Here is an 18,012-nt window from a genome sequence, read left to right as displayed (position 1 = left end):
TAAAAGTAAAAGCTCCTCCTAATAATACATACTGCTTTGCTTGTTTTTAAATTACATCTGTAGCCTTTTTGCAAAAAATAAAAAAGTGTTATCATTTTTTCATACTGAGAACTAATTTATACAAATTGAAGGCATTTTTGCTGTTATTTACTGAGCTATCAAGGATTTAGTACCTGTGGCAATTTAGGTACTTAAGGGACTTGCCTGACAAAAGGATAAGTGTGGAAAGGATGTCAAGTAGAACAAAACTGTGCATGAGAGGAATATTGAGGAAAAGAGACTGAACTCCATTGCAGTGATAGCTGCAGACTTCACTCTATGAAAGGAAAGCATCCCAAAGGTTGTGTGTGCTTAACTGCACAATACATTTACTTTGTAGCAGAACAGTAATGCAAAGGGTTGCATATGCCCAGAGTCTTTTGGCACTCAGAAAGTCTTGCTTTGTCTACCAAAAGGCTTGATAACATTTTAGGTTCTGTGAGGGGCGATTCTGCATGGACGCCTGAATTGCCAAGATTTTGTTTTAGCAACAGTGAGTACTTGAGCAAAGAAAATATAGACCTGCTTGCTTTTATTAGGTTAACTTTGATTTTCTGTCCGTTGTGCCAAATCCAGAAGTCATGTAGAATTTTTTATTCTAAGATCTCTCCTAACTTAGTTTTGTCGTATAGGTATCCCTTTTCTAGCTTAAGATATCTGACTTTGAAAGGAGGTTTTCATTCAGCTATCATCATTCCAACTTTGTGTTTGAAAGCCAATACTGTTTTTATGGCAACCAAGAAAAATGATTTATTGTGGCTATCCACAGATTGGTAAGCAGCAGCATTGCTCTTAGTGTCCCTCACCTTCACCTGCATGAGTACCTTTCAGACTAAGAAAAGTGATTTAGTCTCAGTATCTTCTTGGTCTTTGATCTAAACTGAAACTGCCACCATGGGAAGCAATAAGCACAACTTGTCATGTTATCTTTTACAGTGATCATTTGTTCACATGGAATTGAATTGAAATTTACTGTTTCACTTAGAAAAGGCCAGTAGATACAGACCAGTCAGTACTTTAACTGCTCTATAGCATTGGAGACTTCATTCTGATACCATAGAACCTGTGAAAGAGCGTAACTTTTCACCTTTCCTTACATTTTCAAGTGTCTGCTTAGCTTGTTGAAGTACTTTGATCATGTTTTAGAAGTTAAGATTAAAATTTCCTAAGCAATTTCTAACTAGGCTGCATTAAGTTCTACACTACATGGAATCAATTAAAACAGCAGACTGTTAATATTAATGTCTTTCCTCTTTATTTGACATAAAACTAAATAAGGCTAATAAAATAGGTGTTTTATTTAACACCCTTCTTCCTCCCCACACAGAGGAAAACAGCAATAGTGAATAGTCTTGTAGAAGATGCGTGCTTTTTTATTCAGGGTAAGATTGCTATATCAACCTCATCACTATCAATTTGCTTCACTGTTTGTCACAATACTTCCCTGCTGATGGAAGAGGCTGAACACAGCCATCACTGTCAGCTCAAATCTCCAGGTATTTCAGCCCTATGCTCATTACCAGGTTTTGCCCGTTTGCACGCTACAGCAGTTAAATATTCGAGTAATTAGAAGCAGTTTCAAACAAATAAATAAAAAAGGTCTTCTCTTTTGGTAACACGGATTTGTCTTAAACTAGGGAAGGTACAAAACGGAATAAAGATTTCTGGTCAAAAAACTTTGAAATGTGTGGTTTTTAACTAGTAACTACAAACCAAAACCTGAACACAATGAAGGCCACAGTCTAATAATGCACTTTACCATAGGTTGCTTCCGGGATATAAACAGTCCCAGTGAACTGATTGAATTTATAGACCTACCTGCACGCTGTGTTAGGACGGGCCTTGCTGGACATTTCCCAGAATCAAAATTGTACATAAAACTGGTGTGCTCAAGTGCTTGTGGCTTTGGCTATGAATAGAAAGCAAGAGAGAGAGATGATAAGTAACATCTCCTCTACTTAATTTTACTTCGGAGAAGGGAAATAGATGAGCATTTTGGAAAATCTCAACATTCCTGAATACCGATTATTATAAAAAAATATTTATTTTTATACCAGTTTATTCTATTAAGCTGTTTTGTACCTTTCATTGTTTACAAGAAGAATTCTAAAGAAAAAAATCTTGGGATAAATAGAAGACTTTTCATGACAATCCATTTTTTCCTGTTTACTTGCAGCTGATGGATCATTTAACTACTTGGCACAGTGTTAACCTGGGTAATAACAGCACAGCCAATTGTTTGAATGCCTGATCAATATCTGCCTTCCTAATGCTATGGCCTTCCGTTTACAGCCCTGCTGCCCATTTTTCACTTGCAGCATTGCATCCTTTCTCCTGGGCTGTTGTAGCAGTATTTCTCCTTTGTATTTCTTATACTGCTGATCTTCTGGTTTTGTTCTTGTGGCCTTGCAGCTACAAACTCCAATCGTGTTACTATGGTGGGGTCACATGAGACAAAGCTCCCACTGACCCAAAACTAATGAAATTTAGGATTTCACTAATGAAATCCTTATCACGTGTCTGCTTGTCATTCCTCCTGTTTTAATGTCTTCTCAAAATGGCATGTGTCCCATATGAGTTTTGCTTTCATTTCTGCTGTTTACTCTCATCCCTGTCACCACCTTTCCACTCAAATCATATGCGCAGCTTAATGCTCTCTTTTTCCCTCTTGCCGCATCTTTGAACAGGGCACAGGTACCACATATTGTTCAGACTTTTCTTCCTTTTTTTCTTATGGTAAAAACAATTCAGATACAGAATATTAATTCAGTAATGAGTGTAGTCGGCCTCTCTGTCCTGAAGCTTGACATTTTATATCCCATCTTTTTTCCCATTACTTCCCATTTTCAGTAATTTTCTTGGTTTTCTTTAATCCATAGATTTCACAAAACTACCCCAGTACATGACATGCTACCTGACATCTGATACTCATTTAATTTCATCTCTTCTTCTGCCTTCTCTCAATAAAATGAATCAGTCATTTGCAGCAATTCAAGTTGCACTTTAAAGTCCTCCCTACCCACTCCTAACACCCCAGACTGACTCCCTGGCATCTGTTGCCAACAACCAGTGCTCACCCAAACCAAATGTTTTCATTATTCTAGCATTCTCTATGCAAAATGCTCAAAAATGCTGCCACTGGAAGGGCAGACACAACCCCTGGAAAATTCTGATGGATCCACAAACCTGAAAACTTTGAAAATCATCTCACTTCTTACAGATGGGGAAAATGCAACTGGTGTATCATCAGGTATCCCTCAGTGAACCTGTGTCAGCCTGGACACTACCATTATAATAATACCACATGCCATTAATCACAATAAAAATGATAATGAAAATTTCATCTTCTTTGTTCCAACTGTGCTTATATGATTAAAAGACAGAAATCAGAATATGATTTTCCATTATCACTATATCAACAGAGAGATCTGCTGCTTTTTAACAGATTAAATATTTGCAATTTGTAAACATCATAAAGAGTAAACAGGCAAGTGGCTGATGTGTTCAAACCTGAGAATTTGCATAAAATGTCACTTAAATTGTCCTGAATATATTATGAACAGAAGTTGGCTTGAAGCCAACAATCCATCATAATGCACATAGAAATTGTCAGCATAATTTAAAAGAACTTTATTGCATTGCTGTTTTTCATTTACTGTTAATGGTACAAAGATAAAATTTCTGTGAGGTTATTCTGTAATATCATTAGTTTGCTTCAGATAAATTCACCAAAAATCAACTCCATTGCTAATCAAATATGTCAAACAATCAAGATCCTAAGTGTGAAATCTTTTTTTTTCCAATTTAATCTGACTGAATTTCATTACTAAAGGCTATTTTGCTAAATAACATTATCTGTGAGTCAGGAGTTAACCTAACTTGTGTGTTATCTGTAAAAACACAAATGTATTTTAAATAATCATTTAAGATGAATAAGATAGCATGAACAATCCAGATCATTTATGTTTAGAATCAGATCTCAGTCACATTTCGTTAGTAACCATTGTATTACTGTTATCAGTTTATACAGAATATGACCTTACAAAATGTTTAGGTACTTTTCAAACTTTCAACCTCCCAAGCATTCTCTTCTGTATAGAAACCACTTTGTAGGAAAGCATCTTCACCTCTCATTATCAAAAGATTTAAATGACAGCCAGCAAGCCTCAGTAAACCCCTGTGGTCCATAGTAAAGAAATAACACAAACTCCCTTAGGCTTTCATCATAAAAGTCTTCCTGCAGTGGCAGTCAGTGTTTGCCCAGTCTTCTTTTTTTGCATTGATTTAAGCTTTTGTTGTATCATGATCATTTACAATAGTCTCAGTCTTTTTTAGATATATTCTTCCCAAGCAGAAAGACAGTTTTCACTGCATGTTGTCCAGGTTGAGTTCCCAACCTGAGTCCTCGATGCAATAATAGGCAGCCTTTCTAGACCCCAGGCCTTTGCAGTGCAGAAGCTTGGAGCTGCAAATCACCACATTATCTCTATTGACTTCTCAGTATTTTGAACTTCCTTGCCTTTTTGTCTCTCTTTTCAAGATAAATCAGAGCTACATTTGCAGAACTGCAGTTGGAGTGTGGAAGGAAAGTATGATGATCAATGTGGGAAACGAGCAGAATTATGTTAATGAAAGCTGGGATTGATATAATGACAACAGAATGATTTAAGGCTCCTCGGTTTCATGTATATTTTCCACATGTGATCCTGTAGTTTGAACATATATGGTGAAGTGTGTAATAATCAAACCAATGTTTAATTCTTCCATGGAAGAGGTAGGGGGAGTAAACAAGAGACTTACTAGGTGATAAAAAATTGCGCTATGGTGTAACTGTGAGCTCCATTTCAAATGCTGACAGATTATAGATTTTTCTTGTGTAAAGACTTCAAAAGAAAAGGTTGGATACTGAATGAACCACTTTGGTTTAGAGATAAAAACTCAGTAAATGAATGGACAGATTAACAGGGAGGTTTCCTAGCAACTGGCTCAAGATAATGAACTGACTCTCATGGGAAGAATAAGTGTAATTCTCTTCTCTTGAAGAACCGTATGTAAAAGTTACTCTACTCCGCAGTAACTCACAACCTCTTAGGATTTATGAAATGGAAAGTTAAAAATCCACATACAACTTCTCTCTGGGGATGTGGGATGGCTGCAGACATATTAACTCACTAACTGCAGGTTAGCTTTTTTTTTCCCCCTTCTGCAAATGCCTACCACTAGGGCAGTGGGTGCAAAAGACAAATGCAACAAGGTGATGCTCATTGAGCAAAGTATGCATATTATGTGCCTCTTGGAACCTTTTTAGATTTGGGGAAGTATCTCGACATCAAAAGCAAATGCTTTGTATAGGTGGCACCCATTCTTGTTTAAAATTACTTCAAGCAAAACACCTTACAAGTAAGGCTAATTAGATACATTGCAGACACTACCATGACCTCAATAACTTTCCATGCTGGAACAGAGAAAACAATAGATTGACACAGCACACAGCACTGGAGCCACCCAGAAGCTGATGAATGAGATACATGGTAGCATAATATGAATTAGACAATAATTTGTGGTCCTAGAGAGAACCATTAGTCATGACAGATAGCACTGATAGCTGTATTATTATTTTTTCACTGCTTAATGAAGACCAGAAGTGTGTTCATTATTACACTAAGTCCGTAGCTGATGCTGGCCTTGAAGGTTGCATTTAGCTTTCCTTAAAATCATTAGAAGTTGGTTGTTAAACCTGTTTTGTGTTCTTTTGTATTGTTTTGGTTTAGGACTTAGCTTTGGTAAATTACAAAATATATTGCACGCAGAAGAAGTTTATACTGAACAAATATAAATACTTTTGATACTTTGCTGAGTGGGTAATACATGATATTCAGAGACCAAGGAACATAGATTTTTCTAATAAAATGCTGCTTGGAACGAGTCCAGTTATTGCGAAATGCGGCCTGTCAGAAAAGAGCATAAAATTAGTGGACTAAAAAGCAGCTTTTAAAAACATACACTTAACAAAGTTGAAATTTATATGTAAACACCTCTTATTTCAGCTTTGAATGTCATTGATACCACATAGTTGCTGATACACCAGGTTTTTAGTCTAGATGAGAGATCTTTCTACATGATTGCATCCATGTCACCTAGTTTTTGTCTTCCTCAAAGGGGAGGGCATGTCTCTGCTTCTACTGACGCGTTATGTCTTTTTCCACTGAGAGAAGATTAAAAGCAAAAGACAAAGTTTCTGATCTTAGATACTTTTCATCATGGAGTGTCTGTTGCATTCCTGCTTAGCAGTTGGGGTTTCTTTAAAACTGACAATTGCGCAAGTTTAAGCAGCAGCTTAACGTGATGTGGAGATTTTCTTAAGACCTGGAAGACCGTCACACCAGTTTAACACCCCAGGCCCTGTTGTGGCCTTGAACCTCTTATTACAGCATGAACTGATCAAAAAAATGGTCTGTCTTCCAAGACCTGGAAAAGTCTGTAAAATTAATGAAGACCAATTTATAAATACCACTTAACAGCAAATAATATGGTAATTTTTAGAGGTCCAGGTCAAACATAGCTCCTGCTTATCTAAATGGAAGCTAAAATGTCTTGTTTCCCATGATCAGAAATCTTATGAGTGAGAATACATCCATTTGTATTAAACACAGTGAGATTAATTTATTTCCACTCTGTCGTGGTTTAAGCCCAGGCTGTAAATTAAAACCACACAGTCAGCTTCCCCCCACACCTTTCTTCCCTCCGCTCCTGGAGGGACGGGGAGGAGAATCAAAAGAATGCAACTCCCACGGGTTGAGATAAGAACAGTTTAATAACTAAGGTATAACACAAATCACTACTGCTACCACTAATAGTAATAATGATAAAGGAAATAACAAGGAAGAGAATACAACCGCTCACCGACTGATACCTTGACCCCACCCCAGCAGAGTTCCAGCCCTTCTGGGTAGCTCTCAGTTCTACATCCTGGGCATGACGTGCTGTGGTATGGAATACCTCTTTGGCTAGTTTGGGTCAGGTGTCCTGTCCCTGCTTCCTCCTGGCTTCTCCTCCTCCCTGGCAGAGCATGAGACTCACAAAGTCCTTGGTCAGGGTAAACATTCTGACCAGCAACTGAAAACATCGGCTTTATCAGTATTATTCCCAGGCCAAAAGTCAAAACCACAGCGCTGCATCAGCTACTAAGAAGGAGAAAAACTGACTGCTGCTGCTGAACCCAGGACACACTCACACATCCTAAGCAAAGCTGGCTGCACATCCTGTTATGCTGTAATAAATGTGTTTCATGGGGCTCTATTGTACTGCACTGCTCTCCACTTACAGCAATGATTCTTTCTATTGCTGCTTGTCTGCCCAGTTACAAAGGTGTAGAGATGAAATGCATACATATTTTCCTGATAAGAAAATTAGGATTCACATAGTCATGAACCCTCTTGAAGACAGTGGCAGCCAAGATTTTTAACAGCTCCTGAGTAATGAAACCAGACAGTTGCTATCCATTATGTTTTTCCTCCCACTTAACAACAAAACACACATTAAATGTAAATTACCCTTGAGAGGGGACAAATGTGGACTGATTCTGGTCTTATCTTTGTAATAGCTGAGGCTTTGTACCAGAATTACTAATCATCTTGAGCAACTCATGTTTCAATGGCTAATAAATGCTGCAATGCTGGACAACTGCAAAAGAACTTGTATCCTGAAGTTGACTCCAGATAAGAGTGTGTGCTCTTCTTTTGCATTTAGAAATGTAAAGTACTCAGATGTTGTTTTCCATTGGTGTGATTTCTGAATATGCCAGAGCAAGAATATCGAAATTTCATTATACCCTGACTGGTCTGAGTATCTTCCCTCCAGAAACATTATTAACAAGGCCACGACAGAAGGCAAAATACTACCTTTGGATTCACACTTTTAGATCCAAAGATGCAATGGATCAAGTCTTTTAGATCTTGACACATTCCCTATGGTCTCAATGGCCCACTTGATGTCCCACCTGTCTTTCCCTTCTTCATATGTGAATATGCTTCAGCGAAGATTTTGCCTTAATGCTGCATTGAATATTACGATAAATTCAGTTTCAAAGATGCAAATGAAGAGAAGATTGGCTGAAGAAGGTATGCCAAGGATATGATGAAAAGGAATTCTTCTGCCTAGAAAGGAAAAAAAAAAATATATAGAAGATTGGATCTTGGAACCAATCCTAATTCATCTTGTCTTTGATGACCCTGGCATAAGAGATAGAAGCATGCAAATGATGATTGTATGGTACAAAAATTGGACATGTTATCAGTAGAGCAGATGATGAAAATAACACATGGGGACAGACAAGAAATGTAATACTTTAAAAAAACAAGGTCATGTACATATGGACAACTGGTTATAAAGTGGGAGCTCATAACTTTCAGATGATTAAGAAAGATAAAGATCTGATTTTATCTACCTGAGCACAGAATAAATATTTGCCAAAAAAAGGCAAATATGAATCTAGATGAAGTCAATGATATATTTCCAGTAGTGCTCGAGAAGTATCAACTTGTACAGCATTTAAAGAATTTATTTTGAATGCAGAGAACAGTTCTACTAATTCAAGATTGAAATTAATCAAATTAGAACTACTGCACAGGAATATTATTACACAGGGAAAGACTGCCAGTCTTTGCTCATTTAGCAAAATAAATAAAAACAGACAGATAGATAGATAGATAGATAGATAGATAGATAGATAGATGATAGACAGATCTGAGAAGGGAAATGCCAATACTCAATAAATGTTTCTTAAAGTAAAACATAAATGAGATGCATATAACCGTTTGTATATAATACGTATCATACAGTAATTTGTATTATACTATGTTAGCTGTGTAGTAATCAAGTATTAATATGTAACATATAAAATGCAATATAGAGTATATGGCAAATATAATTAACTATAGAAATATATAATATGTAATATTCTACTATATTTATTACATTATACCAGATGATATTATACTATATACTGCACATTTTATCTTTTATATGTATTTTATATATGTATAGTATTATATAAGCTCTAGATAATAGTTAATAGTGGAATAATAGTGGTTTATATAGTACAATGTTATTTATACTGTTATACATTATAAACTATATTGAGTTTTATAATTATTAAAAATATGCATTATACATAATGGGTTGTGTATTATATATTCCATAATTATATTATAAAAATATTATGTGGAATCTGTACTATAATGTTATTCAAACTGTACATTTATGCTGAAAAAAATTAACATTTTAGTTTCACATATTGTGGAAAGTAGCAACGATAAGATAATTTAGAGATATTTGCAGGACATTGCCTATACTCAGTTAATACATTAAAGTTATTTCCATTTTAATTTCCATTATAGTTATTTCCATTTGTAATTTTAAAACATTAAAATTATTTCCATTTACTATTATTATTAAGAGCAACAAAAATGCTTTGAAAAGAACAAAAATGCTTTACAATAATTTGCTAAAATTGTAAGTGCTTACATTAAATCAAAAATGTTGCAAGCATTTTTAGGACACAGAATTGAGAAAGTAAATTGCAAATCCTACACCATGTGGTCCTGCTGACTTCTGTTCTCACTTACCTGTTCTTTCCCTGAGTAGTGACTACATTAAATCAACAATATCTATGGACTTGGGTTCAGTAAATCTGATGAAGTGAGATATATTGACTCCATTAGGTTTGGATATAACAGTGATCTTGTACATGTAAAATCTAATATTACTACTTTAAAAGGTGGTTTGACTTTCCCATTTTCTCTTTTCTGCTCATAACTTTGGGACCTTGTAATTACTGTTGGCTAGAATACTAACAAAATTAAAAATTGAACTGATTCTCTGTGTACACTCATTCAGGGTTTGCATAACACAGATTTTGATATATAACATATTTCAAAAGGAAAAATGTGAATCTCTTCATATTCAGTCATATTTAGTATTAATTTCCTCTATGTTAATAAAAAAAAATATTATCTTTCAAGTTATCTTAATTTCATTACACTAGCAAAACATACTTGAAATATCACTGTGCTGTAGGGAAGAGGAAGAGGAAGAAAGAACCCTCCATTTCTGAGAGGATGTTTTTAATACCAAGGATTGCATCCAAAATATTTCTGTTCATCTTCTTAATGAATTTCTTTGTACTAGTTTGGGATAATTTTCTTTGAGCATGCAAATATGCACAGTGTGTTTTAAACAAAGTCAAAGTTATTAAAAACCTGAAATCCTCTTCTTTAATCCCTATTAATAATTGTATAAATGCAGTGTTCTGATAATCCTCAAAAGGGAGTATTAGGGCACACATATTTTTAAGATGAAAGCTGCAATGATGAGTTCCTCACACTGTATGAAACACCCTCATTACCTTGAACACAGATTTTACTGAATTTTAAACTGACACTTCATCCCTGTTTCAGCAAGCATCCTCTGCAGATTTAATGATCAGAAACATCCTCCTGATGCATGCTGGGAGATACGGCTGCAGGGTTCAGACAACAGCAGACACCGTGTCAGATGAGACAGAGCTACTTGTTAGGGGTGAGTATGCTTATAGAGCCACCTGAAAATGCAATCACCAGAAACTATCGTACGAGGAAATTTAAATATGAGGGCTTCAGGGACACCTGTCCTACGCATTAATCTTCAAGTTTTATATTATTAAAACCAGTTGTGATTAACTTCCTGTCTTTGAAATTAGTTTCATCATACACTGACCTGTAGACATAGCAATGAGAAACAAAGGACAGTTCATTAGTGGACATACAGTATTAAGAGAGGTAATTGCACAAAAGGTATTAGTTAAAATTGCACAAAAAGATTAGTTAAAATGTAGACAATTATCATTCACATGCTAAGGTAGGTGTGGTGAGTTCTGTGCTGTTTTCTGCGATTCTTTTCATCTTATGGTCAAGCCATTCTCTCAGGTTTAACAGCTTAGGGGTATTCATTCAGTCCCTAAGAGAAGGGACGACGCAGCATTTTGATGCCGCATGATAGATAGATGATATATGCATATATGTTATATATAGAATGATAGATATGAACAATGAGCAAAAAGCCCCATAATATGACAGGACTTTGGTGGTTTTTTCACGCATGGAATTGTCACCACCAAATTTTGACTGTATCTTTAGACCCAGTCTTTCAATCTGTTGCTTTACCTGTCATTTAACATTTTTGATTACACACAGGAATGCAAAGTCATTGTTCTGCAGGATCACAGATCATATCTGGGACACCAACTTGCTTACAATAAGCAAGAAAGCTTACAATAAAGTAGAGCATTAGCACCATAATGTGCATTCCATTAAGCAGAGTATTTTTGCATTCTGCTTCTGTGTGCATGCATGTGTATTCAGTGCCTGATGGGACTTGAGGACTTACAGTCCACTTACTGGCATTACAACTAGTGGGTCCTGCAATGTCAAGATAAATGGGTCCCTGCTAGGTAGCACAGCTGGTTGGGCTTACTGTGGATTTACATTTTGTGAAAAAATAAATCAAGGTAGATATTTTATTAACATATGAAAAACCCCAGATTAAAAAAAGTAATCAAAACCATTTAGAGTTAAATTTTTTAAAATACTTATTCTGCCACATTCCTCCATATCCTTAGATTTGATAAGTCCATATCCATCATTTTTAGGACAAATATATGCTTTAAATGTAAAGAATGTTTCTGGCTGACTGCAGGGCTCTTCACATTTTGATGAAAGTAGCTGTTAAAAATTTCCATAAAGTCACTTTGAAGACCATCAGATTTCTGTGAGCTATGGCACTATTGGGATGGTGGTATTCAGTTGCCTCAACACAGGCGTGTAATGTGATTTCAGCTGCCTTATGAAATCTGATTCATCCTCGTGGGTTATGCAAGACCTTACATGTTACCTTTACCTCTCAGACAGCTGAAGGCTCTATGGAGAGGCAAGGCAATCTCAGCTTTAATGCTTACTATTAGTTAGGATACCACAAATAGGCTACAGGATTATTTCTAAAAAATGAAGGTTATATAAATGAGTTCATTAAATTTGATGTAGAAAATAAATGCTATTCTGAGGAAGAGGTTTGAGATTAAAAACAAAAGGTGTTGTAAGCAAAATCAGAATGTATGTATGTAAGTGTCTCATTACCATGCCACCTTGCTGATGAAATGAAAACTAAAACTGCTTTATAATGGAATTTAAATTCTTGTTTCTACGATTGGATAGTTATAGGATACAGTAAGAAATATTTGCATCGCTTCCACAAAATGCTTTAAACTGTGTGACTGCTTTTGTACTGATGTAAAATTCAGTTTTTATGAAATTATAGGATGCGGTTGGTTTGCTGAAGTAGTTAATTTCCTTAAGATATGAGTGAAACTTATGCAAAAAAGGTCAATAAGATCCTACAGTATCAGTATTTCTTTCACTAAAAAAAAGGTTTTGTTTTCTATTGCAGAAAGTTTAATGCACATTCAGTGCAGGGTTGCTAATGATTACTCTTTATAGACTTCAGCATTTCAAAAATCCAAAATATTTACAATTTATCTCTTCTTATACTGTTGCAGGCATTTCATTTTCATTTCAGTATCTAATACTTTTTTCTCTCCCTATCTCAGTATATAGATTGCACTCAGTAGTCTGCAGTTTGACACTGCGTGATAATTCCAGATTGCAGCACCTTTCAAGTTTCTTTAGGTTTAGGTTTTGGAGATACTGGACTTTACTTAGGAAAAGAAACCAGCAGCAGCAATTTCAATAAATATTTCAATAAGCTCTGAAGAATTTCACCTGATGGAGGAAATCATCATCTATGAAGAAAACAAATTGACACTGTGCAGTAAAGTCTGAAATCCAAAACTATATTGTTCTTTCTTTCCAGTATAGTTTCTAGGTAAAATAATTTCGTTTTAAGCATATTACAAACAACTTCATATTTTAAATGTTACAGCACATGGCCAAACTGAGATAGCAGAAGCTTTGTTATGAACTCTTAGAAGTACCAATATAAGTGAAGTTGCAGTACATTCTTGTCCTAACCTTACTCTCTCTTTTTTTGCCTCTGCAGAAAATGCCAGTCTGGAATGCTGATAATATCATACCAGCATACAGCAGCATTTCAATCACTAGTTATATTGTAAGGTTCATATGGTATTTTTAATATATAATTGTAATTTTTTCTCAGTATTCTGCTTACACCATTTCTACAGAAAATAAGTTGGATACACAGAATAATTAAAATAATCTGATTTTCCCTCCTTTAGATATTAATGAATATCAGAATTATTGCTATTAGTAAAATGCCTAAATTTATACTGAATTATGTATTCAGCTGGTGCATTATTTTTAAGTCAAAAGGACAGATTTCTAGAACTTTATTGCAATTGGCTTGGAAGACAACTATGACTTGCTGCAGCCTGTTCAGATGGAGGAAAGAGAAACAAACTCTTTGCAGACTCCTGTTGCATATAACTAGCATGCTGATCTTCAGCAGACATTCACCATTGCATTTTCAAGCAAGTGAAATTCCTCAGTATCAGTTACAGTGGACAAAGAATGGAGGATTCTTAAACCATATGTATCTTTTTGAAACCATTCTTTCTGGTTGCTCTATTGGAATATCCCTTAATATATGCCAGGGAACTGTGTCACTATTTTTGTCTTTGTTCTTTGCTCTGTGTCATACGGTAGAAGTTAAATTACAAAAATGTCACCAGTGAAAGGCAACTTAAGGAACAGACAGTGAATCTAAGTAAATTTCAAATATTTTGAGTCTAATTACTTACAAGAAGGCAATTAATGGTGTAAGAAGACTTCTGAATTTGATGCATATGTGCGTGTGTGTGTGTGTGAACAGCAAAAAAAAATTAGGCAGCTGTAAGTTTCTATTCTGCCACTTTCTACAATAGGTTATAGATTTTTTAAAAACCTTTTTCCATTTTCAAACCATTTTCAGATTTACTACCTTGCAGTTCTTGATTTTAGGTAAGTTGCAGTGAAATACATGTCTAATGTTATTTCCATAATTATTATTATTTAATGACTGTCTTTCAGGAATACTTCAAGACTATATATGAAAGCATACTGTATATCACGTTTGGTCAAAATGAAGATTCAAGTCCTGTGCACATCTGCTAATCAAAACAAAACCTAAATACTTTTCTAAGTGCTTTGAAAATATGATTGAATTCTGTATATTAAAGTAAGAAATGACTTTTTAATAGCCCATATTAATTTATCTGCTTCTTAAAGGCTGTTTTTCTAGCCCAAGTTATTTATTTTTACCTTTCTATTTAATTTTTCTAATGGTACCAATAATGCAGATTTCATCAGGAAGAGATGTTCTCCTGGCAGCTGGACCTGTCAGGCAGTACATTAGCTTCCCAGATTATGTGTCTTGCATTATAATCTTGGAATGGGTTGTGAATTAGAAATATTTCAGAAGTCTCATGCTAGTCGGAAGTGACCTTCAGAGATCTGCTGTCCTGACATAACTGACATCATCTGTTTATATTCAGGTAGGCTACTAACTAACTTGCAAAAACATTTCCACTCCAAATTACATTTCTACAAAATTCTTTGCCATTCATCATCACAGCTTGTTCTTATTATTAGCTACCTAAAAAAATAAGTCACAATCTTTTACTCATCCATCTGAGCTCCTTGACTCTGTGGAAGTGCCCAGAGTCTCTGAACCCTTTACTCTCTGAATAAGGGTAGGATGAGAGAGAGGATCCAGCTCAAAGGCTTAGCTTGGTAAATGCTCATCTATGAGGTAGAATACCTCTTCTTAGCTATCTCAGACCCAGCCTCAATATCACACTTGTCTGTCCTCAAGGGCATTCTATACCTGCAGGCAGTACATTAGGTAGGATCAAGATGTGTTCAATCCTCTTTCTGAGGCAGAGTAGCTAGGAGCACAGAATTCGGGAGACATTGAGGGCTTGACTGTGTAGGGCACAAGTTAGGGTGTTTCCAGCAACCTAAATATTTGCTTCTTCCACTGAGTTTACTAGTGCCCGAAAAATTATCATAGTCCTTAGGGGAACCACTGTCAGCAGCTGAAGCTAATGCATTGAAGTGTGTATTGGGAAAAGGAAAAGCTAAATAACAGGCATGGATCCTCCACACTGGATTTGCCCTCCAGCAGGAAAATGACACAGACAGTGGAAAAGCCTTAAATGCTGCGGTAAAATTTCTGTAAACCAGTCATCAGAGCTCATAGCAGCATAAGAAGCCACATAGGGCAGGCTGATACAGCTCAAGGACATCCAGAAGAGAAAACAGCTTTTCACATAGGGTGGCAACTGTTCTGGCACAAGGCCTGAACAAATGTCCTACTTCAGTGGAATCCCATAATAGGAATTATGTATGTCTGATAGTCAAAGAAATAGTTTTAGTGGAGTGAGTGAATAAAAATAAATAAGTAGATAAATAAATAAATAAATAAATAAATAAAATCACAGCTATGGACTCAGATTCCTGACACCCAAGCTACTGCCTTATTTCACTTCTGTTTGCTCACCCAAGGAAAATACGTGCAAAACAGCTGTTTGCCATGCAAACAAGGATGTTTACAGGAGAATATGGATACTCGCTACACAGTCAACAAATGTTTTCCCCAGCACATGAAGTCATCAGCCATTTAAGAAAAAAATTGATTTATGTTTTTTATGAATGTCATTCCTGTTCCTGACATCAGTCCAAGAATAGTTTTCCCATGTCACATGCTTTGCCTGGCTACCAGCCTTTATTTATCCACACAGATCTTCAGCTTTCAGTGGATACTAAATAGCAGAGAAGCAGAATAGCAGAATGTTTCAGCTTGGCTGGGTTTGTATCTATCATTGGCACAGCAGTAGTTGAGCTGTCTCTATACTGATTTTTCACAAAGAAGTGATTACTAAAGCAAAATGCTCTAATACAAGATAAATATGCATGTCATGTTCTGACACTAATGGTATGATCACAAACATGGTTACCAAACACCCAAGGACCAGCCAGGAGACTTGCATCTCACAGATGTCTCAGGTGATCTTGTAGTCAGCAATATGTCTGGTTTCCTCAAAACAGTGCCTCCTTGGTAAGTTAATTTGATTTTTAAAGCCTGTCTTCCAAAAATGGCTCATCATATTCTTATTTCCTCATTATGTTGAAAAAATTTGAAGCAATCTGTGCATTCAAATTATCATTACAGAGGATATTTTTGTGATTCTGTCCTTCTACCATGTTTCACTATAAATACATTTAAAGCTCCAAACACTTCTGTCATAAAAAAGGTTGACACTGTGAAGGGGCTAACCGGTATTACCTTATGTGGTCTAATCAACTCATTAAAAAAAGGCCAACAGGGCTTTTCACTTTGTGTTTATTTAATTCATCAGTACAAAATCTGTTACTCATAGGGAGATTTTGAAGAACATCAGCAGAACACATAGCTAAAAGCAAAAGGCTACTTCTTACATTCGCTTTTGGCAGAAAGTGTTCCTTTGCTCTTGAAACACACAGTTTCTAATGAACTCATTTGAATCATTGGTTTCCCAAAGACTGCAATAAGGAAAAGTGTGAGGTTAACATTTTCTACAAAAAAAACTGTTGCTTTAAATTCCTTGCTGTTTCTTCTGCAAGTTTGGAGTTTTTGGCTTAGAAAAGCATCTGTACAGTTCAACAAAGAAAAATAGTTTGAGTCAAGAATGTCACATGAGAGTCTAACATGCTTTCACAAAGATCAGCGTGAGGCTCTCCTGTAGGCTATTAAGAGTAGAGATCCCTTTTACCTGCACTGAGGTGAGTAGGACTCCTGGTGCAGCAGCATTTTCTGAGAACAGCAGTTTCCTGCAGATTAGAGGATCACTGCAAAATTTACCGTGATACTATTGTCTAATGTGATTGGGACAGTGCTTCAAACATTTAGAACTTAGTGATTTTTCCTAGATAAACCTCTATACTGCTAGTGATGATAGTGGTACCACAAACAAAGGTGTAGGTTATTTTTCACACTTACCCCTTTCCTGCATCACATTTTTGTTTAAGATCATCAGGATCAAATTAGGAATAGAAGGTTGTGAAGTTAAAGAATTTTTTTATATCTGTGAAAGCTTCAATGCCTAATAAATGGTACCAAGTGTCCAGTATTTTAATATTTATTTCATAGAATCATAGAATCATAGAATAGTTAGGGTTGGAAAGGACCTTAAGATCATCTAGTTCCAACCCCTCTGCCACGGACAGGGACACCTCACACTAAATCATGTCACCCAAAGCCTCATCCAACCTGGCCTTGAACACCGCCAAGGATGGAGCATTCACAACCTCCCTGGGCAACCCATTCCAGTGCCTCACCACCCTCACAGTAAAGAATTTCTTCCTTATATCCAATCTAAACTTCCCATTTAAGTTTGAACCTGTTACCCCTTGTCCTGTCACTACAGTCCCTGACGAATAGTTCCTCCCCAGCATCCTTGTAGGCCCCCTTCAGATACTGGAAGGCTGCTATGAGGTCTCTACACAGCCTTCTCTTCTCCGTTTTAATCAAATGAAAGATTTTTATCATAATAAATTACTGGGTTCAGTAACTTTAGGTCATCAAATGAATTCCATAGCTTAAGTCCTGTTTGTAAATTACTTTTGCAAAGCTGATTTACAATACATTATAACCAAAAGAGTAAGCAGCATTGATTACATGCTGCTCAAACAGATGCTGCATTAAACATTGCCTTAAACCAATGTATGGATCAGCCAGCCCACCTCCAAATAACCAAACTGTCTTTCAGATTGATCCATTTGTTCTAGTTGCAGTGCAGCCTTATCCCTGGTTTTGCAAAGGAACAAAGGGTACTAGTCCCAAAATGACTTATTCAGTGTTTGTCTTTCTGCAGTGTAAACAGTGTGAACTGTAACTTGTAGCAAAGGTTGATGCTACAAGGTAACTAAGTCTGTGAGAGCATAGCAA

The 18,012-nt window shown here is 36.0% G+C and overlaps 1 protein-coding gene across 2 annotated transcripts in view; it reads left to right on the top strand.

The window, feature by feature from the left end:
• Positions 1–18,012, top strand: part of CNTN5 (contactin 5) — a gene marked incomplete at both ends in the record, with an annotated part of 355,379 nt that overhangs the window by 290,028 nt on the left and 47,339 nt on the right. For both annotated transcript variants that reach the window (XM_080614312.1, XM_080614311.1), the window contains one exon: positions 10,497–10,617. In XM_080614312.1, coding sequence (XP_080470438.1) covers positions 10,497–10,617 — 121 coding nt within the window. The remainder of the gene's footprint in view (positions 1–10,496; positions 10,618–18,012) is intronic.

Source organism: Psittacula echo (genome assembly GCF_963264785.1).
Source record: "Psittacula echo genome assembly, chromosome: 3".
Lineage (NCBI taxonomy): Eukaryota > Metazoa > Chordata > Aves > Psittaciformes > Psittacidae > Psittacula > Psittacula echo.
Note: the sequence above shows the minus strand (reverse complement) of the source record. Positions and strands in the feature narration are given on the sequence as shown.